At 41.1% G+C, this 19707-nt stretch overlaps 1 protein-coding gene across 1 annotated transcript in view; it reads right to left on the bottom strand.

Annotated features, from left to right (window-relative positions):
- LOC137291481 (uncharacterized) overlaps nucleotides 1-19467 on the bottom strand; it is an 87311-nt gene extending 67844 nt beyond the window's left edge. Inside the window, exon 1 of the mRNA XM_067822834.1 lies at nucleotides 18780-19467. Coding sequence (XP_067678935.1) covers nucleotides 18780-18864 — 85 coding nt within the window. The 5' untranslated portion in view covers nucleotides 18865-19467. The remainder of the gene's footprint in view (nucleotides 1-18779) is intronic.
- Between the last annotated feature and the right edge of the window lie 240 nt (nucleotides 19468-19707).

The following is a 19707-nucleotide window of genomic DNA, read 5'->3' as shown; positions in this document are numbered from 1 at the left end:
TTTGCAGGCATAATGAGCTTCTGATCATATTTCGTAAATGTTACCCTTAACTGACTCTTCAGAAATAGTACCTTGATAGTTTTACTTGGTTGAATGTGTTAATGAAAATATTTGGTAAATGTTTTGCTTGGCTGATAGTGTTTCTCAAAATATTTCTTAAATGTTTCATTTGGCTGGTTGTATTTCTAAATATGTTTCATAAATATTCCATCGTGCTGAAAGTCGAATATTCCTGCTTGTTCCTGGAATGAATATGTTCCCGAGTTTGAATGTTACAAGCTGTAACCTGAATCTAATCCTTAGCATTCATGAATGTTCCTTAACGACACCATGGACGTTTGCTTGTCAGAATTACATCTCCTTCTGGCATTTAAAGACTGTTATTTACCTCAGTCGGTACAAGAGGGAAGTTTGTCAAGTCTTACCAATCGAATTGAATGGCATGTTGTAACATAAGATCAGTTGAAAGAACTATCCCGATAGTTCGGCAGCGTTGAGGCTGTAGACATAGCATCATTGAACAGTCTAGCTTTAAAGGGGTTCTGAAGAAGATCAGTGTTAGCAGCAGTCTCAGACTGAACACCACAGAGGCGAAAGATGCAGACAAGGAAGATGGGTTTGGTTGGGGAGGGAGAAGGTTCAACAATGACCCGGAAGATCATCTCATGGAGAGGTTCATTACAGACTGCGAGCTGACTACCACTTGTAGCTGGGTCATCTACTCAAAGGCTCCCTTAGAGCCGGTCACATCAACATCCACGACGAGGGTTAATTAGACCGCTGTGCTAGGTTAGGAAGTAAGTGAAATATTGTGGCCTGTTCTGCAATTTCATTCCAACACTCCGTGTTACCATGTAATGGCCTACTAAGAAGGACACTGTCCATTTCATTTGGTGTTTTTGTCCAGTGTCTGGGGGGGGGGCCGACACCCTGTAACTCGCTAAGAGATGCGGAAGCAAGAAAGGGATGGTGGTCGATAAAAGAGCTGGAACCGATGTTTCCAGCATAAGTGCCCGTCCACCGGTGGAAGCCATTACTCCCTGCTCGAACACAACCTGTCTTTATGGCTATTCGCATGTAGAACATTTCATCAAACAACGAAAAAATCGCATATTACGAGGTCAGTATCCATTTGAACAGTATTGATTGCACGAGAACGTGGACTGGGCGGTATGGCAGGAACTGTTAAACAATTTCATTCCAAGTTGCGAACAGTGACAAAATTGGCTTTTTACACCACTTGACTCCAAATTGTTGAAACGTTTCTTCCCAACTCGTTAGCGAAATTGCTAGGCGACGAGTGCAAGGTAGCGCAATACAATACGAGCATGTCTGTATACTGGGGATTAAATTAGGTTCTGCGAGCATCGTGGATGAAGACTTGGAGCAGGAGGAGTCTGAGATGTAAGAAAATGAATCGCCCAGGGCATGAGGGGAAGAGGGATATCATTAGGGGAGGCAAAGATTCAAAGGCAGAAGGTACATGTCATGTGTAGAGCTGACTGAGAGGATGGAGTTAGATTCATTTCGCATTATACCAGGCAACAACCTGGATTAGAGATCCGGCAGGAGAAATAGGTTGAAATTTCCCCACTTATTTCTCGTTATTCTTGACGACTTTTTCTTAGTGTCACGATGATGGATGGCCACAGTAGAGATGGTTATAATACCAGAGGGAGGCTGAATCTTCTACAAGCTTGTTAAACACAAATTAAAGGCGATGTGCCGATGATCAGGCCGTTATGATGTTGTCTTTATCGATTAGTTCTGCCTGACGAGCGAAAGGTCGTGCTCGAATTAATGGAGCTTGGGAAAGAAAGAACGTAATTTGGGTATCAGTAAAAAGAGCGCAGGTAGAATACACCGGAAGGCCTTTTGAAGCAAGCCGCCAGCTTTCTCTGACTGGCATATTTACCGGCAAGACAGTTCTGCTTGGTAAATTAATTTTGAGAAAGACGAGATATAATGCTGGACGAGCCTCGATTGATTGCGACTTTATTGTATTTAGGGAGAGAATAGCTCTTTCATGGAACCTAGGTGACTCTCTATCCGCAATCGAACAGTGCTGCGTCAAAGGGTCTCACCACGACCGGTAATGAAGCCTGCCTAGAGGTTCTGGTGGGCAGACGGGGTGCTAGGAGAAATCAATTCCTGAATGGACGCGATTGTATCTCCAGGATCCGAAGAGGTCCACGCACCAAACATTCAGGTCTAGACGGTGCCACTCTGAAACTCTCAATGCATATACCAGCCTTTTCTGTAGCCAGAAATTGACCGGAGTCTGTATAAAAAGTATGTCGATTTTCTTATAAAACTTGAATCTTTTTTTTCAGGATATGGACAAAGCACGTTTTCAAACCTTGATGTGTTGGTCTATGTAAAAAATACAGTTTCTTACACGTCTTCATCTTCTACATATATTTTCTGTGTAAACTCATTTATACATTGGGTAAACATTGTTCATGTAAATGCATGGACCATGAACATATCGTAACATAAAATCTGGTAGTTTGATCTTTGGACGAACCTAACGACCTCTATCTGAGATCTCCCACCAAGGTTCAGTAGAGGAAGAACTAATTGTATTGTATTTCCCGGTTGTAACATCTCCTGTTTATGGATTTCTATAACGAAGCGATGTCAACATTCATGACACCGTGTTAATTCCTCTAAACAGTCTCTATTCAATGATAAATATAATGTCAATTCCAGACTGTTAATGTCATTTCCAAACTGTCCCGTCAGTAAATAGATTATCCACTTCTGAAACCTATAGCATCTCTCAGGGGGATTGTAATACCGCTATCAAATGTCATTCATCCATCTGTATTAGACAGCCACTCTGAAGAGTTAACTACAACATAATAATCAGTTCCTGCAGTATAGCAGATAGCTCTGTATATAATGGTCGTAGCTGAATTGGTTTCATACGCAGTGTCTTCAGAATGATATGGAATATTGATTACCCGACCCGTGCAGAGAAATTATCCGGGATAATATTTATATGTTCAAAGAGATTTGTTTGATTTCAGGACCAGAGTTTTTCATCCGCGTATTGACAAGGTCACGCACTGTGACTTCACACGCAATGTTTTGCTTAGATAGATACGAGATATCGTACTCCATTGCTGTCAGTTTCCAGAGGCAAATATCTGCGGTGGTTTCACTAATTTTAAAAGCATATTGACAATAACTTGGTACATGAAAACTGGGAACGGAACATTCGAGAGACTTCACAAAAAAGACGTCTCCATTTTTATTGCGAAAACGTGCCAAATAAGATGTACACACGAAGGCCAAAGATTCCATAATTTTTGTCTTGCGCTTTGGGATTCATTACTTGTTAAAAGCAATTTATCAAAGTTAAATAGTAACTGATCTTCTTTGTCAGGATATCAAAGCCCGAACAGCAGTCACATCTGACGTCTCTGTCCCTTAGGCCCAACTCCAGGCACAGACTATCGCAAAGTCCAATTCCTGAAGTCAGCGGTTTGTCAAAAATTGAATTCGTGTAGACCCCATCTTAATATCATCACTCTGCGAGGCTCCCCTGGGTCAATTCGCACTCTTCGACCACCAGCATTTTCTTTCGTCGAACCACTGACATAAGATTACCCTCGTTGATGTTCTCTTGTCGCCGTAAGCCCGAGGTGAGAACTGCGCCTTCGGGAGACCAGCTGCTGAGCAAACGTCATGAGATGGCGATATCTGATGGAGGACACGTTCCTCCACGGTCAATACCACATTTGGCTTGGACAAACAGTGAGAAATGAAACTGGACACAGAGACCAATGGACGGCTATCTATAGTCGTTGATTACATTTAAAATCCTTTAGTAGCTCCCCAAGGAACATTACCGGTTAAATATTTTGTTTGCAAGGACAACTACTCTCGACTCCATTGAAACTATTATCGGAACGATCGTGTAGGCAAAACCTCATTAAAATCTATAGCTGCAGAGAGCAGTTCAGCTCGGCTAGGGAGCCATGTAATTGACAAGGAGAAAAAGTCTTGGCCACACAAAGACGAAGAATGAAGTTGCTCCCTTGACATAGAAGTTGATACCCATTGTAACGGGTGACGTTAGCTGACGACCTTTCTAACAGAGCCAAGCCTAAGGACAATGCCATCTACCGACCCATCATCAATCTTCGAAGGGTCGAAGCCACACTCCCCATTGCGCTTTCCATGGGGGGAGCGAGGAGATGGTAACCTTCAACAATACATGGAAAATGGATTAATGTTATTGCGGGTTTTTGCCTCAGAATTCAAGGGCCAAGAGAATACCAAACATCAATTTGCCATGCCAGCGACTTTTGCCGTGCGCTGTAACCGAAAAAAATAAGGATGCTCTTATTAGGATCTCTCGCACTTCTACTTTAGATTTTGAAAATGTCAAATTTGTTCAAATTACTTTGTAGAGAATGCCCAAATTTCGATGCAGGCTCGTCCCTAGAGTCGCATGCATCTTGTTTCAAGTCACTTTGTTGAACAAAAAAGCTGAATCTGGCTTGCTCTCGTCTGGAGATCCCTCTTGCAAAACATGGATGCATAACCCGATCTTTATCATCATCAGTCTCAATTTAGGATGTCACGCAATTACATTCATATCACAAAAATATTGAATACGGTTAGAATGACCTCATATTAAACAGGAAGCTCTTAAGAAAGGAGCACTGAATGGTTCTGTCAGCGCTGAATACCCGAAGAACGATGAGAATGCCGCCATGATCGGTATTAATAAAATCATAACATGAATTATATCGCTACCAACAGAGATTCAAATACCTCGGCCCCTGCGAATCTATGACATTTCAATCTTGGTGAATCCAATAATACCCGGAAAAAGAAATGGGGGAATATTAATGTCCCCCGAAAGTCTCACAATACACACTGTTTAAAATTATTGCTGAAACTGGGATCTTTTCGTTAAATGTGCCATGATTGATTACCGTTGTAATAAGAAAACGAAATTTATTCCCAAACTGTAAATCAATTGCTAAAACGTTTTGAAAGTATGCTTCAAACTGAATACCGATTCTAGAGGTTCTAATTATAAATCCATATACAAGAGAAACGTCGTTAATCAATGACCAAATCTGACTTGTTCACCAACAAGACAAAACCAAACATAAACTATGCATCGAATAATACAGTAAACATAAATTAACGGTCAATTCCAATCGGCATCTGCAGTTGGCATTGGTTTAGACTTTTCATGTTATTCCAAAACTAACGGATGGACAGCTACAAGAGAGTCGAGTGCCAGCAGGAGATTCTATGAACGGTCTAAAATGGTAATAAATCATAGCGCTGGGAACACAAGGCTATTGTACGGTAAGTGATATGCTTGTAAAATATGTTACTTATTGATTTCTAACTTACGATGTCCACGGAGACTGCACTAAAGGCTATGTACACACACTGGGCACGTCGAATAGCCGAGCAGGGATCATACACTGCTTTTAAGTCGTAGTCTTTGGGGCTAGCGCTTGCAAACTATATGCATTGAATCCGCTGGGCTTGTATTGGACATGATGAGGGAGAGCTATATGCCAATCAATAAGTTATCAAAATGAAACATGATAAGTCAAATGGCGGTTTTTAAGATCAGGCGATTGATTATGACCCATAACTAGGAAAGATAAATTGATGATGCTGGTAAAGAGACCAATTGTATCCTTTACACGATAACAGTGGATGGGGTATTGCTGCCATCAATCTGGGCAGTTGTCGGAAGGGAGAGAGGTTTGATGGCGACGCTGGTGGAACCGGAGAGTTCTAGGGGATGTGTGTGTGTGTGTGTGTGTGTGTGAGAGAGAGAGAGAGAGAGGGGGGGGGGGCGTGTGGGGGTGCCTGTGTAACTTAGAGAAACAAAGAGAGTGCGAAAGAGGAGGAGAGGGCGTCCGTGAATGAGAGCGGGGATGTCTTAGAGATTATGTATGAAAGAGAGGATGTGTGTGAGTCTGTGTGTCTTGGAAGGAGGATGTCTGTGTGAGTCTGTGGGAGAGACAGAGAGGATGTGTGTGAGTCTGTGTGTGTGTGATAGAGAGAGGATGTGTGTGAGAGAGGGTGTGACTGTGTGCGAGAGAGAGTGCGTGAGAGAGGGTGAATGGGTGGATGCATGTGAGAATTACGAGGACGGAGAGAGAGTGTGTGCCTGAGAGAGAGAGACAGAGAGAGAGAGAGAGAAAGAAAGAAAGCGGGAAAGAGAAAGAAAAGATGTGTGTGTAGGTGTATGAGAGAGAGTGTTCAAGAACGAGGTAGAGTGTCTGAAGGGTTACATGTGGATGGGTGTGCGTGAATGTTCCTGTGGTATGCGCGCGCGTGCATATGCGTAAATGTTAACACGCGTCCACATCTCTTTTCTTCAAAAACACTTCACTTTATCTGCCCTCGACCACAACGCCATAGCCCATTAATCCATTCAACAAAAAACTCGATCCGCATCCTTTATATCAACCCTGATAGAGTCCTAAATCCAAGGAAACATGTAGGCATGTGTAAAACTCCATGCAGGGCAACAGTGGTATGGTTGTTGATTTTTATCTGGGTCTTTGTCTGGGGTGTCAAGGACGTCCCCCAGTATAATCCATCAAAGAGTATCGAGTAGGGCCATTCGAGGACTCTTTCCACATGGACCAGTTCATCTCTGTCCACTTCCATTACTAGGGCGATCGCTTTAAGGACTACCCCGAAAGTGTGGAAAGATGTCAGCATGTAAACTTTAGGGAAATACTTTCAGACTTCCCTTGTCCTCGAGTTTGCAATTTTCCTAAATTTAAAACACATTTTTCATTTAATTAACACTTCGTTATTCCCATGTGGTGATATTGTTTAATTGAAAGGAATCTGCTCGCCAAATATTTTCAGAAACATGCATAAAAGAGTAATAGGTTAATTCCTCAACGGAGCTTCACAACCCTTGCAAGACCGAAGGGGCTTTGATTGTCTTTGAGAGCTGAAGACATGGTAATATTTCATGGCGGATCCGTCAAAAACCCACCAGTGTGACCGACTGAGGATTAGAGATGATTAGACACACTCAAGAGACTTTCGGTGAATACCAGCTCACGTGCGCTAACGCCAAGCCTTTGTGGCTCTGAGGGAACTGGGCAAGACAAAAGAAGATTCCACATCCCCCCACATCCAGCGTTCTCAAACACATCAGCCTCCCCCAAACGCATCGCCTTCTCGATGCAAAGCTGAGACACACGATTAAACAGGATTTTCTGCAATATTATATTTCCTGAAATCCATATGGAAGCGAGGCTAATTACCGTTGGGATTTACCCGATATGTCAACAAAGCCGCGCCCAGAACACTGCCGTCTCGGTCGCCGTCCATGGCCTCCTAAGGTGAGCAAGCAAACGAACAACAACAAAAATTAGTTCTAATCCTGTTTTTATTCCCCTGCCATAACCCGGAACGTGTTCATAGTTAAACCACAACCAGATATGGTTTAACTAGTATCAAATAGAGGACAGGTTGATGTTTGAGTGCGTCGGAAATGTAGCGGTGTTCTCTGTTCGATAAGAAACTGACTACAGCTTAAACGATTAATGTAAATATTTAATCAAATTATATGATCTTGTAAATGTCTCGGTTTTAAGAATGCAAAACATTTTACGAATAAAGTAAACGTGTGTTGTTGATTTGATAATCAAAGATAAACTTAAACGTTTTGGAATAAAGGATAACATGTCCTTTTAAGGTCATCGGGAAATACCAAACTTTAAATACTTTGTCAAATACACAGTTTTAAGATGAACGAAAACGCGAATTTCTAAATGTTCGAGTTAAATTGTGTCACGTTTTAACCCGAAATAACATTTAACAAAATATCTAAGGTTAATATGATATACTATATAATCAACAATTCCATGAAAACAGCAAAAGATCTCATTTCTAAATGCCCAAATTAAATTACAAGTATTGACACAAAGATCTTTTGACAATACATTTTATTAACAGTATTAAATTTCCATATCACATGTGAGAAAATGCTTCATTAAAGTCACAAACATCAGCCTATTTAACACTACGTGTTTACAAACATCTAGTGAAGTCAAAAGTCACAAACATGGACAAACATATCATGGGACGCAAACAAGATGGTTTCCATTTAAATTAACATTTATGACAGGTTTTTCATACGAAAGTTCTTCCAAACAAAATGTGTTGAATTATTTAGATCCCGTTAGACCCCTAAATCCGAGGATGTAGCAGAGGACAAAAGCTGGATCGTATGTACAAACCGGTGTGCCATTCTGTTGTATAGTCGGTTGTATTCTCGGACAAAATCTCAACAAAATATTTCATCGTTACTGATTGCTGTTCTGAGTTATAAATACTACTCTAGGGTATAGGTGTTGGATTGAGACAGACTGTCGAAAACATTCTTGTCTTTGAAATAACGCGACGCAACCTTATCTTGCTGATGGTGAGGGCGAGAGCGGGATGCTGAAGAACGCAGACACATTGATTCCTCGCTGAGAAAGTTCCAGCATGTGATCCGGGGTGAAAGCAAAAACGTCTTCCAACTAAATTCTTTAAAAAGACAAGTCAGTGTGTGATGAGATGACGCTTCGCAAGCGGTGAGGTAAGATGCGCTATAAGAACGTATGACGCGGAACCTTGAAAACATGTGTCCTTGTGTTCCTCAGTATAAGGTCTTGTCCTGTGACGTGTAGTGGGTGGGGGAGTTTTGGGGTAGGTTTGAAGGGACACTGACCTGTGTCTTGTGTGGGGCAAGTCATGGGGTTGGTCATGTGTGGGACAGGGTTGTAGTGTCATTTTTTTCGGTAACAAGTCACCTAACCACCCACCCCCACACCACCCCACCCCCACCCCCACCTCTCTCTCTGAGCATATGTGTGTGTATTTGTGGAGAGGGTGGGGCAAGTCTTGAAGCTGGACTTGTGCGGCGGTAGGGTTGTCGGTCATTTCTGTGTATATGGTTGAGGTGGGGGGGGGGGGGGGTTGTGCAGGGAGGGGGGGTTTTGGGCTTGGTCATGATGGGTTAGGGTGTAATGTCACTGTCACTGTCACTGTCACTGTCACTGTCACTGTCACTCCTACAAGTCACAAGATGGATCATTGCAGAGTAGGATCCCATGTGGGACAAGTCACGGTGCCAGTCATCTGTGGGGGTACGGCTATCCTGTCACAGATCTGTATGCCTTGAGTAGGGGTGGGACCGTGTATATGGAGTCATAGACTGGGTCTTATGCAGTTGGGTTGTTGTGAGGGTGTTGCAGTGAGCAACATACTGTGTAAACCAAGATAAATTATCAACAACAAACAAAAGACCTTCTTACAGATCGGGTCGAAATGGCCACAGGGGGTGTTTGTATTTCCACAGAATAAGATATCAGTTAACAAACAAACAAGCTGGTTTCTTTAACGGATCAGCGGGTGTGTTGTTACGATGAAGCAGCATCTATATTTGAGCCTACTTCCTGATAACTGCTCAGAATAATCAACCATGCACAATGACGTTCATGGCTATATGTCACCAAACATTACATCGAAACCATGTTCACTGAGACAAAAAAAAAATAAAATAGGAGTCTGCATGGAGTAAAGTAGTAACAGAAAGTTGAAAGTAATCAGTACGAGGGCACTTTCTCACAATCACCATTTCAATTCGTCTATGGCATTTAAAATATGCCCACAATGCATAGCGGTATTTGCAAGTATCATTTTTCAAAAGAATTATCAGTCTCGCGCAAAGCTTATCAGTCTGGTAGCCTGAAGTGAATAAATACAAGACTTCATTGTATAAAACTGGATTTCCCATTTGTTAACAACTTCCATTCCTACGCTAAACTGACCTTTGTTTTTGACATGTCTGTGTTTATTTGCCTAGTTCAAATGTTCAGTTTGTTGAAAAACAATTCTGGGGAAATCGAGACGGAGTGCGGAGGTCCTTTTAAGCACACAATGTATACAAATTATACGTATTTAATTAAAAAATACTGTACTCAATGTTCTGATTTATTTTGCAAAATAAAGTGAACATTATTGAATTTTTTTCCTACGTCATTATACTCTACAATCAAAGCGCCGAGTTCGACGACTAATTGAGCGGAATGAGAGAAGGGTTTAATTAAACCGAAATGGAAAGCAAGCTCTTTGTAATACCCACACAAATGTCCTATTGTACTAGGACAATCCATTGGACCACCACTAGGGAATAAAACGGTGAGTAAAACACGAGTCTCACAAGATATTAAACCTGATAAAGCAACGGTTGTTGGATTTGCAACCATAGGGTGTTTAGTGATTGAGATAGGGATGTCGCAAAATGCCGGTGCAGGCAGGGACGTCGAGCTGGGAAATAATTGGTCCCAAGAATGACATCGGGCGTCTGATGAATAAATCACGACCGCCATTCCTTGCTCCCTTTCTGAATGGATTAATGTGTGTCCCAGTTTGTATGGAGTCCCACAGAGCGGCATTAGAGGGCGGAATACTACACACTAACTTCAACCTGATTACCGCCAAACGCCTTCCGCTGCCCTGCACTATATCACTTGTCCGTCCTAGCGTCCCCATATTCTCTGTAATAACACCCTACTTTACACTAATTGTTATAAAGAATCCAAAAGGTATCGGGTATTCATTTAAACATATATATCTAGCTATCCATATCATTTCGAAAGCAGGCTAAATATTTACAAAAAAAATATCTTTAAAATACCTATAAATTCTTCTCACGTTGATAAAGGGTGAGGTATTACAATAATCGCCCCCAACATGCTGAGCCATAAAACTAGTTCGCAACTGAGCCACCGTCTATACATTTTACATAAGCGAGCGTCAACCCCATAGAGAACGTGAATTGGCGGGATTTGAAGAAATATGTTCCCCTTGCTCAGTGAAATTACATCTGTCAAGGTCGCCGGATGACGCCAGACTCAACATGCTTTTTAAGATTTAAATAGTTTTACAGAGTTGTAAAAAAACAGGAAGTATTTCGGCAAAGCCCAACTCTCCTCGTGTGGTAACCGTTTCCAACAGAGGATTGTATTGCATGAATACATATTTAAACCCTTGTGTTATTTTGATCGTGATAATTGAACGTTGACATGAAAAGAACGTTTTGACAGATTCTTCCACACCAACAATATAATTCAGATATAATATTACTGTGTTTTGCTGCAACATTGCATTAATAATAATTATACCGGCAAGAATTAGTCATAATTCGACTCAAATTATATTATTAATCCGAGATAATTCCCTAAAGAATGGGTTTCCCATGTCGTGTATTTCTAAATGTTTTACTCACGATACTTTTGCCAGAAATAACGTTTAAACTCGACAAAACATATAATTAAATTACACTCCTCGCACTGAGAACTGAAATGTTTTGTCATCCAGTTTATGTAATATAATGAGTTATAATAGCTAGGCTGAATGTTTTACAAGAACCACATTTTGTATATTTTCTAGTTTATGCATAAAAACTCTTGACAGACATTAGAACATTGCCGATGTTATAAGTTTAATCTAGTTCCCCACGTGTGACAAGATCTCACAGGATGGTGCCAATGTTTATGACAAATTTAACACAGCAATGACACATGTCGATAACATATGTAAATTATGAAATGCTATATGTAATTAACCTGCGACTTGATAATTACCTACCATATCATATAAGCAATAAAATGGGCCGAACATATGTCACGTAATTTATACTCAGGTTCAGTAATATTGCTGACAGACTTTTACCATAGTTACCATAAAATGGTTAACCTTCCAATGGCTAGACTAATGTCTGTCCTACGAGAATTCTAATAGAATAAATGGAAACAAACATTTAAACTGAAATGGAACGCCGATAAGAGGGGACATTCCTCATTATTCACTGCAACCATTCGTAACTACTCGTCTCCTGAGCTAAGAAATGGCTTGTCGGAACGACACGAGTAATTACGAATGCGGTCGAACCTGAAAATCTAGACTTGCTTCATTCAAGGCTATAGTATTACAATAGTCGGAAAGGAAATATAATACGGTTCACAGACTGTGAGACAGACAGTCTTCAGATACAAACAGTTATGATACCATGACGACAATCCGCCAAATGATGTCACCTCGATACAAATTGCTACTTGGATGACGTCAGTGAACAATGGATGTTTCAAATGAGCAAGGGTGAATTTTGTAACTGATTCACGAACATCCTGACGTGCATTTACTTCTATAAAATCGAAAAGTGTTACTATCACAATCGGAATGAGATCACGCGGGTTTATGAGTTTGTAATTAATACAATTGCAATATGAATTTCACTAAAGTTCTCTTTACTATCTTCGTACATCTTAGCTTATCGGATACAGGAAATAATTATATTAGGCTTGTCTACCAGAGGGAATTGTGAAGATATGTTGGTTATTATAATCATTATAATTATGACTATATCTAACATAGTAATAATCGTGGAATATTTTAATTTCCGACTAACTTGTAAACAGTCGCCAGGAGATAAGAGAATGGTGTAAATTCTGCTTGTTTGCCAGGAAGGTAGCAGAGGTGCAACCCCCATGGTGCCTTATATTGGGACAAGGTTCGAAAGCATGGACATTTCATTCGCCCTGGGTTAACATTCCGATCTTAGCATTGTTTCCTCACTAGTTGTAACTGTGTGTATGTATGATGCTTAATGTTAATTTCACTGAAGAAAGATCACAGCCTCTCAAAATGATTTAATGCATTACTTTGTCCAGTAAATATGTAGTTGAAATACCGCTGACTTGATTTAAACCCTCTTACTCCTCACCTTCACAGAGACGGGAAAAGACACGACTATGTCGATAGATAGATAGATAGATAGATAGATAGATAGATAGATAGATAGATAGATAGATAGATAGATAGATAGATAGATAGATAGATAGACTGGACTTAATACTGTCTATACCTTGTAGTAAGGATCTAGGGGTCAGTGTCACGTTAAACCCACTGCTTTGTATAACACAAACAGAAATTCAAGTTGAGGCCGAGGCTCAACATCTATAAGCTCTGTCATCCAAATGGTCGGATGCTGTGACAAGACGCATCCTTTTCACGTCAATTAAATATCTAAGAGATGGTCTGTCGGGACATAATTCTAACTTTGTCAGTATCCCTTAATAACTGCAAGCAACATAAACTGACAAATTTATTACATTTGATGGATAGCCTCGGCCAATTACCGTCCACCAATACGACAGCTATAAGTGATAACAAGTATTTTGCTAAAGGGATACAGATTAAAAGATCTCGAAAATAGCTTGACAGTGACTCGAATGTTTTTTCTCTCTCTTTCTGATGTTCATAGTATACATACGTTTCTGTCCGTTGTAGAAAGCGAGTATGTAATGTTACATGTTTGGCCGTAACAGGCTAATCTATGGTCAACTCACGGTCATCGGTGAACGTACGCATGGTCACAACAATCGGTGTCATTCCTATTACTTGTGGCGATGACGATGATGATGATGATGATGATTGTAATGATGAGAGTGCTTGCGATAATGATAATGCTTGTGATGTGATGTGATGTGATGATAGTGTTGGTGTTTTTGATGGTGGTGTTGCTACTGATGCGGGTGGTTATGCTTGTGGGTGGTGGTGGCGATGATGATGATGATGATGATGATGATGATGATGATGATGATGATGATGATTGTGGTGGTGGAGGAGGAGTGATGATGGTGGTGATGATGATGATGATGATGATGTGTACTTTAATAGCGCTAACTTCCATACACCACGTGCATTCTCAAAACGTATACAAATTAAAGATCACAAGATCTTTAAAAGCCTGAACAGATGGGTCTTGAGCTTATCTTAAGTTAGAGAGCAGTTCATTCAACAATGTTGCTGACGGGTCTGAGGTTTTCCATGAAAAGTTGCTAACATGAAATTTGGAACAATAAGACCACACTGTGCTGAGTAGCTAGTATGTAGTGCTAGAGCAGACTGGGCCTCTATGTGTCATTGTAACAACGCTTTGAGTTTTAAATGGATAATTCCAATATTTAATTGATGCCATGTCTCCTATCCTTTTACACTAACACCAATAATCTTTGTTTTCAAACGCTATTGTGAAGAACGGCCATTACTCGATTCAGATCGACTCCTGCGCTACAATGTAGGTTAATTTCTCTTTATAGAACAGAAATAAAACGTGATTTTTGTTAATTGTTCATTTAAGAGAACACGATCAATTGCAGATTGGGAATCATCTGGTCGTGGAACATTTGATTCGTGTTACGGTTTCATGAGATTACCGGTCTCTGTCTACCCAAGCGCAGCTAATACGCTGAACCATCTAAAACACGATATGCAACCATTTTCAGCCTAATCTATGCATCAGTGATACGTAACTGCTGAATATCAAGCCTACTACAGATTTTAATAGAAAAAGAAATGTTATTTGTTTTTCAAGTGCTAGCGCCCTTTTATAACTCCACAGTGCCCTCTAGCGGAGCGGGAGTGTTAAATCTGCGAGAGGTTGCGCTATGTTTACTGTCCAGGAGATGCTCGTTCGCGTGTGGGTTTTGGAAAATCAATATTTCATTGCGACAGGAATTATTTCATCATTAAAACAATGCAAATATCGAGTCGCTCGATAAACTATTTGTTAATGCAAATTCACAGCATTATGGCGGAGAAATTTTTCAAAACAACACGCTTAATATGTGAATAATTTAAGAATTAATGTTCTTTACAGGACTAAACAACGCTTTCAGAAATATGAAAGCAATTCACGTTTGGTCCCTAATGATTCATACAAACCTAATAAATCTGCTTAATTGATAAAAACATTTTGATGTTTTTGTATATTGCTAAGGCAAATATTTGCACTCGGGACTTCCGCCTTCGCGAGATAATTTCATTTATATCTGCCGTAATTCGTGAATAAAATATTTCAAGAAAACAAGAATTTTATAATTTATTAGCATTATCATAACGATGGAAAAGAATTAAAAGAAGACTGCACAAAGCATTATGGGTTTCAGCACGTGGGAGCATGTCAGATCTTATAGATAAAATGTATAATATAGGTTGTAGTTCGGGAGTATGACAAATCTTATAGATAAAACATATAGTATTATAGGTTGTACTTTGGCACGCTTATTTTATGGAGAGCCAAGCGTAATACAATTCATGATATTAAAAGAAATGTGGTGCTATTTGTTCACAGCTTATCTCAATAGAAGTAACATGATATGAAACAGTGTTTGATTTTTGATGAGTAATTTAATTCGAGTATCAGTCAGTATCTTCTAGCCCGAACTTAATCATTTATATATAATGTATAATTATGTATCGACATCGAGATATTGCATATATATTCCATTACGTAAACTTGTAAACGTCATCTCGTTTAATACTTGTCAAAACAACTGATAAAACGTTTTGTATATTTTTTCGACAATTTAATAGGCCTTATCAATAATATACGCGATACACGTGAAGAGTAACAGTTCTGAGGCATAACCATTTATACAGTTGTTATTGAGCGTCAGGTTTAATTATTTAGAGACAAATGTTTCTGGATTTATTTAGAAACTGTAGGTCAAACGGTGAAAAGTGACATTTCCTTCCCAAGCAGTTGAAAAAAAAGCTTTGTAGATTTAACAATAAGCCGTGGAGCTGCGCGGAGTTGGAAAAAGCTCAGGTGTAGCGGAGTGAATGGGGAGATCGATAGTCAGCGCATTAGCAGCAGCCGAGCGGGGCCCCTATTGCCGTGTAGGGAGCTTGTACACCATAAGGATACTGTCCTCCTCTCTAATAATCTTTCTTCGACGTTATTCTCGGTTCGAGAGTATCGGGCAGGTGTTCGCTATGGCGAAGCGTTCTCTACCGCTTTGACACCTTTGCTCTATGTCTCATCAAGAAAATTCGATTTGCCGAAGTGATGGTCGGTTATATCGGCCAGGTTTTGCCGAATCAATTGCTGTTAACTGAACGCGTGGAACGAAAAACTGTTGACCACCACGTATCGATCGATTAGACAGGCCACACCGGCAAAGGAACGAACCCCGTACAATGCTTCTAAATTAGAAGCCGTTCGGATCGGCTACATATGCTACCGTAGTCTTGGTTTCCCCGAGGGGCGATATATCATGGCTCTATCAAGCCGCTTCATCTATCTCTAGTCAAATATCAATGAAACAAATTGTAGTGTTGAAAGTCAATTACAGCAGACAAACCGACAAAACATGGTAGAATAGAATTGTAAAGGCTCCTTCTTCGCTCTCCGCCAACAAAGACAAATCCTTTCACATTTGTCACAGAGGGTAAAGGGGCAGAGAGTGTTATTGTGATCAGATCTGTGTTTCTCTACGATTCTAAACCCATTGATATCAAACACTGAATATTCCAGGGAACGAAAGTGCGATTGAAAATCACCATTACTCGGCCCACTGGGCGAAGACCGTAATTGCAAAGATATTCTAATTAACGGTTGCATAATAAAGGATTGTTTCGTCGCATCGCATCTCTAGGAAGCCGCTGATTATGACACAAGATTTGAAATGTGTTCAATTGTTTACAGCTGTTTGGAACAACGGTAAACCTGGCGTTGTAAACATCGCTTTGATGTCCGCGAGTGACGTAACATAGCTCCATAATAGGCAAGGGAGAATAGAAGGGAATTTGGACGCTAATAAACCTTAACACCCGTCACAATAGGGCAGTTTACAAGCATCGCGGCTTGACTCAAGTCCGAGTTGCTCTATTTAAGTTTTTAATTAGCGAGAGAACTTTCCACAGCTTGATTTATGAGGTGAATTTACAGGACAGTGAAATACTTAGCCTCACCCAACTGTCGACCCTTCAGACTCAATCACAATTGCCCGTCTTTGAAATTAGCTGCAAATTACACACACTCGAACGATGGTAGTGTTTGGCGATTGAGTAATAGCAAATATTCTGTAAGCATCCAATGCGCTGAGTTTCCCAACCGGCTAAATTCCCAACATGAGGATTAGCTTTGTATGAAAATGCCTCCTTCCTCTGTCTAACTTGACGGTTTGGGACAAGCTAGGCAATGTCCACGAGGCAGTTAATACCAAGCTTCCCGCTTCATTTAGATCGAAAACATTGGGTTTTGTTCCTATCGGAAATGCAGACAAAGGAAAATGAAAAACAGGGTTGAATTGGAAGTGTTTGCTGAGAAAACGACTTGTCTGGTTACAATAGAAGGAATCATTGGTGACCTGAATGGCTCATGAGGCTATTGGCAAACATGACCCCACGGGCAGGGTCGGCTGTGGGGCTATCCAGGTTCAGCTGCTAAACGTATTGTCACAAATCACTGGTCACCTGTCCACAGTGACCAGTGCCGTTTACAGTTGTGAATAGCATGGGTGTCAAATCCGATAGAAAGGTAATACCATCCTTTGTAAGTTCAGCCCCATCGTGACAACGCTAGAGTTTACTGGATGTGAACAGTGGCACATGGACATTGTCCAGTTGAGGTCAAGCTGGTTCAAACAACACGCGGTCAGGTAAGCACACTTCTCGCTTACATGAAGAACAGTGATATCAGGCAGTCTGTCTACTAACCAGTTAATATCAAATATCAAAACTTCATTATGAAGCAAGAACTGTGTATGCGTACATAGCACAACCACAACATACTGAAACGTGTTCTGTTACAACAAATATGATCGCTACGCGATTCCATCTTTGGTAAATGTCTCATACTAGCATACTTGACATAAAAGACCGCAGAGTGTCGCCTGCTTTAACCCTGATCTGTCACCAGAGTCAAACACAAAGAAAAACGAATTTACTTTTCGACTGCATTTAGAATGAAGGCAAATAAAAGGCTATAGATCAATCTAGCCGAGAGCCGATCCTGTCAGCTTGCTTCCAGAAGGCCACAATATCGAATACCCATACATCATGATCGTAACTTAGCCAAGCAACAGTTATACGATAAAGAAATATGCTTGTCCAAATGCCTGGGTTTATACTGCAACCCGTCACTGACTAAGAATCAATGACCAGCAGCTTTGATACCTCCTTTTTACAAGAACAGATATAACACGGAGTATTGGGCCGAAATTCACAGTCTTTTCAAGCCGATTATCGTTCCTTTTGTCCGTCCCGTTGTGGCCTGTTTTCAAATTAGAGAGGGGAAATTCTTAGTTAATTTTTCATTTCCCGTGTTAATTTGAGCTAGAAATAAAGAGCCGCATTGAGAACTGAAATCTCTAAGGGTTGGTGAATAGAGCTGTAGTGGTCAGGACGAATTACTATAGAGAGCATGGCGAATGAGACTGGGAACGACACACAGATACCGAATGACACACAGTGTGGAATTCGGTGCCAGTGCTAATGGTATTTGCTCGCGTTTACTTTACAACAGCAGCACTGGAATAGTTCAGGAACCTTGGAAAATCATCGAGCCGTGGCGCGAGCTGATTGAAAGCAGGAATCGGTCGTCCAGAGTTACAATACACGTCCCTCGGGGACTGAGATTAGCGAGATACGGGCATCATCTCCACTCTGGTCTCCTGGCCCAGAAAAAGACCATCAGATCTGTCCCCGGACTTTAACAGTTTCAAAGACTGACGAACCCATTTCCTACGACCCCATCAAACTTGTCTCGACCCCGGTCTAGAGTTCCCAGAAGAATTGTTATAATCCAGTTACCACAGCCTGTCTCTGTTCTACTAATAACGGGGTCCGTGTTAATCAACGAAGGGTCAGTTGGTCAGAGATTAGTTGAGTATCCATTCCTGTGTTTGTATTTTGGTACTTACCTAATGACAGCCACACGTTGAATGATAACAGTAAAATCCTCAGTAAGGTGTCCATTCCGACTGATTGAAATGAAAGGGATACCATGGTCGACTTACTCCTAAGCTCTCGTCACCTGTCACCTTGTCACCTTGTCACCATCACACAGAGGTTAGACATAGACTGGACACTGCCACCAACTCCGGTAGAATACACGAGTACGATCAGGAATTATTTCTGATATAAATGGAGATGTTCTGTTGTCATCGACAGCGTTTTGTTCCTTGAACAGCTCAAGCACATCGACACAGACGAGCAATACTGGACTCCTGTTTTGGAAGCTTCTACAGAATAGTGTTACTGCGCGTACATATCCATCAGTACTGGCCACTGTTTTCTAGAACACTGAAGACACCCCCATAGCATATAGTTTGCGTCTTTCAGTACGCAGGCTAGCGACAGACTGAATAGCTGCTGTCTGTCGAAGCGATCGCGGTGGAGCTGAACGCTACTCGCTGCTCACAACGACCAATACGAAGGCTTGGGAACGGGCGTGATCGTGCATAAATTTACACGTGAGTTTACCATCAGAGCGCAACGTCAAAGCCGCTTATGGGGCATGCATAGTGAATTACATTTGATTGGGAGTCCGATATAATCGCGATCTTGGACTGTAGTGTTATGGTCCGATAATCCCTCGTCGCGCGCGATAAGACAAGCACATGGCATTTGTTGGTGTCTCCTGAGGGCGGAGCGTAGCTGTGTTTGACGGGGCGTACAAAAGCGCCGACAGCAGAAGGCGGGGTGGAGATAATGATTGGCAGTTCTCAACTACAGTTGGGTGGGATCTGGCAAACAACCTACACACACTACGTTCTGAGATTTTTCGCGTTCCAATCAGAGTACTAGCTCGTGGGAAATCGATAAACATTACTTTCAACAGTAAACAAG

This window comes from Haliotis asinina, chromosome 7, assembly GCF_037392515.1.
Source record: "Haliotis asinina isolate JCU_RB_2024 chromosome 7, JCU_Hal_asi_v2, whole genome shotgun sequence".
Lineage (NCBI taxonomy): Eukaryota > Metazoa > Mollusca > Gastropoda > Lepetellida > Haliotidae > Haliotis > Haliotis asinina.
Note: the sequence above shows the minus strand (reverse complement) of the source record. Positions and strands in the feature narration are given on the sequence as shown.